Below are 6,265 nucleotides of genomic sequence, written 5' to 3'. Positions count from 1 at the left end.
GAAACCGCTAGTTTTATCACTCTAAAAGCGCCTCCTGCTGGCGGAGATGAGTTTTCATTTTAAATAAGCCCGTCTCCAGCAACGTTTCCAGTTTTTGTTGTTGTTCAATTTTTTTGTTTTCTGCAGCGACTCGGAGCACTTTTCATACCCTTTTTTCTAGCTAAAGCACATTTGTTTCAATCTATAAGAATAATCAGCCTACACTACCAGTCAAAAGTTTTTGAACAGTAAGATTTTTAATGTTGTTGTTTTTTTTTTGTTTTTTTAAAGAATTCTCTTCTGCTCACCAAGGCTGCATTTATTTGATCCAAAGTACAGCAAAAACAGTAAAATGTTGAAATATTTTTACTATTTAAAATTACTTTCTATTTGAATAGATTTTAAAATGTAATTTATTCCTTTGATCAAAGCTGACTTTTCAGCAGCATTACTCCAGTCTTCAGTGTCACATGATCTTCAGAAATCATTCTAACATGCTGATTTGCTGATTATCAATATTTAAAACAGTTGAGTACATTTTTTTTTTCAGGATTCCTTGATGAATAGAAAGATCCAAAGATCAGCATTTATCTAAACTAAAAAGCTTTTGTAACATTATACACTATTCCATTCAGTATCATTTTTATAATTTTTTTGGGAAAGAAATTATAGAAATTAATACTTTTATTTAGCAAGGATGCTTAAAATTGATCAAAAGTGATGATAAAGGCATTTATAATGTTACAAAAGATTTCTATTTCAGATACATAGTGTTCATATCGATATCGGAATGATATCGTATCGACCGAAATTAAGAAATATATCGTGATATAAATTTAGGCCATATCGTCCAGTCCTAGAGTTACATAATTTTTATTAAAACTGATAACTTACTCATGTCTTTCAATGTACCTTTACGACGCTGTATGCAGTTCTTAATAATCAAAACTCTAAAACGAGTCTTCAACTTCATGCATGAAAGGGTTAAACAAGCAGTTGTGTTTCTGATTGGATTAGAACAAGCCAATTACAGAATAATTAATTGCTGTCAGGAAGGGGAAAAAACCGCTCCAAGAGTTTCTGCATGCTCTTCCTACGTCTGAATATATGTGTGAAATTGCACAAGTCTATGTGATGTTCAAGAAAGCGCTGCGTGCCCTTTACTGCCTGGCCTTGATGCGAAGTTGTACTTACCGATGTTTTCATTGTGCAAACGATCCGATATCACATCGCAGTCCGTTCCGGGCTCGGCTGAAACCAGATCACCGTTATTATTTTGAAGCAGCACATCCGTGTTTTGCTCGTCTTCCGTAGACTTAAAATTACATGACATTCCTGACGGGTCTTTGTTGCGTGGTGAAAGAGCAACGCCATGTGGAGATGAATTTTCACTAGCTGGTGAAGACGGAACAGCAGGGTCTGTTGTTCCCTTTACGTCGCTGCCTTGTGCACAAACCTCCGCGTCACCATCGGTTACTGTAGCAGATTCAGGTTGTAGTTCAGGTTTATTTCCAGCGAGTGTACCGTTAATGATTTTATTATCTAATGGCTGTTCGGATTCAGACTGCCCTGTAGCCATTTTTCACATATTTTCTCTCTCTTTTCTCCACCCCTAAAAACATGGAAGCCAACGTTTGATTGGAAGCATGTGCTACGTCACGTGCGCCCTCTGCGACTACGTTTAAAGCGACACCTTTCGATACATGTCGCTGGTTCGGAATCGGGGACTTATTTGCATTTTAGATTTACATCTAGGCCTAGTTTTATTGATTTAGCAGTTCTGTTGATAACCTTGGTCAACCAGGTATGTATGCACGTCCTTTTTGTGTAGATAATCTTTATTTAAAATAGAAATCTAAAAACTTGGTATCCAGAAATATGCATCTGGTGTACCAAGGCTGCATTTTTTTAATAATCAAACACTGTAAAATAATACAATTGTGAAATATTACAATTTAAAACAACTGTTTTCATTGCAATGTAAATTTATACCTGTGATGAAATGTCACGTGATCCTTAAGAAATTATTCTAATTTGCAGAAATCTTTCTAATATACTGATTCGTGCTAAAAGGAAAAAACAACATTTCCTATTATGTTAAAAACAGTTGAAAAAGAAAAAAAAAGATAAATATATTGATTGCTTTTATTAAAACTTGTTCATATGCAGACATTTTTCCAAGTACAAGTGCTTTTTGTTAACATGGTGAAAAGTTTGCAAAATAGTATATTTCAGTTTGGCTATCTTGCATTGCATGCAGAGTGACCAGGTGACCTTAGATCTCTACATTAGCCAGCAATTCTGATAACTGCATTTATTTAATGTCGCTTAAAACAGCATTTAGATGTTTCTTAAACAGCGATAGTAGCAAAAGTAAAATGTAATTTTGCACTGATATTCTGTGCCTCAATCAAACAATAAAAATGAATGTTTATTTTGCCACAGCATGCATACTGAATAGCTTTTAAGCCTGCCTTTTTTTTTCTAAATTTGCAGTTATTATATATAAATTTAAGCAAGCAGATCCATAAAATGTCAGTAATTTACTATCAGCAACAAGAGTGGAGTAGTCGATTTAGATATAGCTTTGAGCTTTTTGGTATACCTATTATACACTTTATTATATATCTGTGACAGGCATAACATAAAATGTGGCTGCAATATGACATGGCACAATCTGCAACTAGTTAACCTTATAAAACTTTGCTTTAATAAATAAATTTAATGTAACCGAATACAGTTAATTTGTCCACATCTCACAGTAACATCAACGTCTGCGTCTTCGTCTGAGGTCTACTGTTCTGCCACGGCGTGGCTGTTGAGTTACTCCATTTATGTCATTCGGTGGTTCAGTGTGCCGAGTACCATCTAAAATATCTGGAGGTGGTGGCAGAGGTGGAACAGTTGCTGGGATTTGCTGCTCTAGCTGTGGCAATAACATTGGTTCATAAGACTGCTGTTGTGGAGGTTCCTGTTGCTGTTGATGCGGTGCAGGTTGCTGAAGTTGTTGTGGAATTTGCTGCTGAGGCGGCTGATGCTGCATCTCAAGTAGACCCAACAAACGTTGCAAAAGTACATTATTCTGCTGCAAGCTACTTGTAAGGGCCTCTTGCGAAGCCACAAGCGTCCGCATATCACGTCTGAAGCCTTCTCCAAACTCGCACAGGTTCTGCTCCATGCGATCTCCAAGCTTCATGGCTGCTTCTCCCAGCCCACGAAGTTCATCTTCCAGCCAGGAAGTGTGTGGTGGAGGGGGCTCCAGTGGGCCCTGGTGGGTCCCTAAAGATGGTTCTGGGCTTGGTTGAGGAGTGCCGTTTAGGAACGGGGCACTGTAAAGGGGTGAAGGAGGTAGCCAGCGTTCTGATGTTGGAGGTGGTACTATTCCCAGACCCAAGCCCAAACCCAGTTTATCCTCCATGCTGTTCTCCACACCCTCACAATCATCTCCATCTTCACCTTCCTGCTCACCAGCTTCATCGTCCTTTTCGAAACCATCTCTTTCAGAACTATCTCCAACTGTAACTCAAAGAGTGAAAACATATACATAAACTTTCAACATTCTCAGACTTTACTGTAGAATCAGATTTGTGGGATCAATCCACACCCAAAAAGGTTACCTGGATCAGTGTCTGACAAACACATAAAACTGGTTTTTCCTCTGGTGCTCTGCTTTTGACGAGATTGCTGGAGCCTGGGACTGACTTGGGTCAGCCTTCCCAAAATTGCAGCCCCTCTGCTTGATGGCAGGTAGCAGGTGCGGTGCCTCGCATCAGCCAGTCTACCACCATTACGTCTCTTCAGGTCATCCCAGCGTTTCTTCACTTCTCTCAGAGTCCGAGGTACTCTAGACACAGCATTGACACGCTCAAGTATGCCAGCCCAAATGCGCTCTCTTTCTCGACGCCGGAGCCTCCCTGCTGGACCGAACAGCTCCCCCTCACACCGAGTCACCTCTGATACCAAGACCTCCAGCTCTGCCCCGCTAAAGCGGCTCTTCCTTTTCCCAACACCTCCTGCGGCTAATGCTGAAGACACACCCCTGTCTTTAAATAAAAGGCAAATATTTATATAACACAATACTAGTTTTTGCATTTCTATACAAAGTGCACCAAGTACATTTTTTGGCTTTTGTTGCAATGGTCAATATGGCACTAAAGGTCTTTTGTGCTAATACTGACATATAAGCAGCATGAATGCAGCATCAAAGTAACATTTTCTGTTACTAATGACACTTTTCAAGGGTCAATGGCAGACAAGGATATCTGGGATGATGAAAAGGAGAAATAATTTAAAATCTAGTTCAAAATGCAAATGCAAAGTTTATAGAAAATGTCATTTTTGTATTCATGGTGGTTTCCTTTTTGAAAAAAAAAAAAAATCTACTTCAATAATCTTCTAAATCTGTTTCAATCTACTTCAAATGCAAATTTTTATAAAATGTAATTTTTGTATTCATGGTAGTTCCATACATTTTCGGAAGAAAAAAACCTACATCTGGTTCAAAATGCAAATGCCAGGTTTTTATAAAATGTCATTTTTTATATACATTGTGGTACCATACATTTTATATATACACTTCTATACAACTTCTATTCACCTTAGGTGTGCATATAATTTTCAAAAAAAGTAATTTTTATGCAATTTTATAAATTCATATATATTTTTAAGTACAAAATATTGTAATATAGCGAAAATTTCCAATATTTAAAATAATAAAAAAAACTCGAAACTGAAAACTGATCTTGACTATGACAATCATCATACGGTTACACTAACTAGATATTTTTTTATTTGGTTTTTGAAATTGAAACATTTAATTTATTCAAAGAGTAAAAGTTGTAAAAGTGTCAACAACCCATAAACGGGATGTTTGCAGTCACCCACGATTCGCTGAGTAGAAGTCATCCAATATCAAGATGTTACTGAGAAAAGCTAAGTAGTATATGACCTCAACACTTTACGCTACTACCATGACTAAAGCCCTCATCTTATGTGGGTGTACATGATTTTAAATATTTTACATGTACTGTTAATTTCTAGATTTGTAAAACTTTAGTAATGAGGGAACAATAACAGAGTGCACCTTTAAATATTACTGTAATGTTAGCAGTAATATTTCCGTAAAGTAAAATTGCATATTAAAGACTTTCTACCATCTAAGACTTACCTTGTTCGATTGGGATGAGTTCATCTGAAGACATTCCAGGTGCGACTATGTTAGGATGCACAACCACAACATTAAAGGGCAGGCTGCTAGGCAACCCGCCATTCTGGTGGTCACAACTCCCCTCTGAGTCCTCATCTTCCCTGGGGAAACCGTCCTCTGAAACCCCGCCTCCAAAGGGCCCCTCGGGAGACTCCACTTTGATGTGCATGGGAGGTGAGTGCTCATACAGCAACCCCCCCTCCTCATAGTATTCAGTCATGGATATGTTGTGGATTACAGACACACCAATGTGACTGGTGGACAGCGTGCCATTCACAAGCAAGGTGAAAAGCCACCATGCTGTTCCATGGCAAGGCGTTCATTGCTTCATTGTGATGTCTAACAAGAACAGCCTTAATAATGGGCTCAGTAATACACAGCCACAGAATATATATATTTGCTACGGAACAACAATAGATTAACGTGTCATTTTAGAAAGGAACTGTGTTCATTTACACTGATTCTACGCAATTATGGCGATGTTTTGTTGTCTGTATCTTATTAGACCAAGAAAACCAAAACCTGTGGCTTCCGTCCAAAAGCAAAACTCGATGTTCTTCTGAAATTCGGTTATGTCTGACATTATGTATTTGTATCATTCATTACATGCAAACATCTTAGAGCTCTCCTAATTGACAGTAAATCTAGCAATGACATGTAAAGATCCGAGGCTACAGAGGAGAGGACGAGAAATAAAAACAAAGAATGCATGGTTAATATACTTGGATTCACATTTAACTAATTGTTTAATTAAGGGAATTTTAAATATAAAGGCCAAAATTACCTGTGTCGCAGCAATGCGCATATATTCTGCACCACATCCGCAATGGATGCGCATTCCGCATAAATTACGTTAGCCGCCACTAGCTCTTCTCAAGCAAATACTGCTGTTCGTGTAAAAGTCATATATGCGACGAGCCTGCATTACGAGAAAGATCTAGTTTTGGAAAAAAAATAATCCGTGCGCACACCGTATTGTGACAATTGGCTAGAGAGTTTAAAACATGATGCTAAAATGATTTAAGTGCATAGATGCAAAGCTAACCTCTTAAAGTCCTACATGTACACAGAACCCAAATC

At 38.0% G+C, this 6,265-nt stretch overlaps 2 protein-coding genes across 5 annotated transcripts in view; both read right to left on the bottom strand.

Moving 5' to 3' along the window:
- The window catches only part of LOC107657674 (uncharacterized), a 6,955-nt gene extending 5,223 nt beyond the window's left edge, over positions 1 to 1,732 (bottom strand). Inside the window, exon 1 of the mRNA XM_016445853.1 lies at positions 1,174 to 1,732. Within this exon, the coding sequence (XP_016301339.1) occupies positions 1,174 to 1,558 (385 nt within the window). The 5' untranslated portion in view covers positions 1,559 to 1,732. The remainder of the gene's footprint in view (positions 1 to 1,173) is intronic.
- The window catches only part of LOC107657675 (myb-related transcription factor, partner of profilin-like), a 24,565-nt gene extending 18,300 nt beyond the window's left edge, over positions 1 to 6,265 (bottom strand). The window contains exons 1-4 of one of the 4 annotated variants that reach the window (XR_001630710.1): positions 5,970 to 6,265; positions 5,147 to 5,856; positions 3,597 to 4,022; positions 2,289 to 3,501 (exon numbers count right to left, since the gene is read on the bottom strand). Coding sequence is in view for 3 of the 4 variants with exons in the window: in XM_016445854.1 (XP_016301340.1) it covers positions 2,747 to 3,501; positions 3,597 to 4,022; positions 5,147 to 5,405 (1,440 nt within the window). In the remaining variant the exon portion in view is untranslated. Of the gene's footprint in view, positions 1 to 2,125; positions 3,502 to 3,596; positions 4,023 to 5,146; positions 5,857 to 5,969 lie in introns of those variants that run through there. The other 3 variants (XM_016445854.1, XM_016445856.1, XM_016445855.1) reach the window with 3 other exon arrangements.

The sequence above is a fragment of the Sinocyclocheilus anshuiensis genome, unplaced genomic scaffold (genome assembly GCF_001515605.1).
Source record: "Sinocyclocheilus anshuiensis isolate Anshui unplaced genomic scaffold, SAMN03320099.WGS_v1.1 scaffold43, whole genome shotgun sequence".
NCBI lineage: Eukaryota > Metazoa > Chordata > Actinopteri > Cypriniformes > Cyprinidae > Sinocyclocheilus > Sinocyclocheilus anshuiensis.
This window is presented reverse-complemented; position numbering and strand designations above follow the sequence as displayed.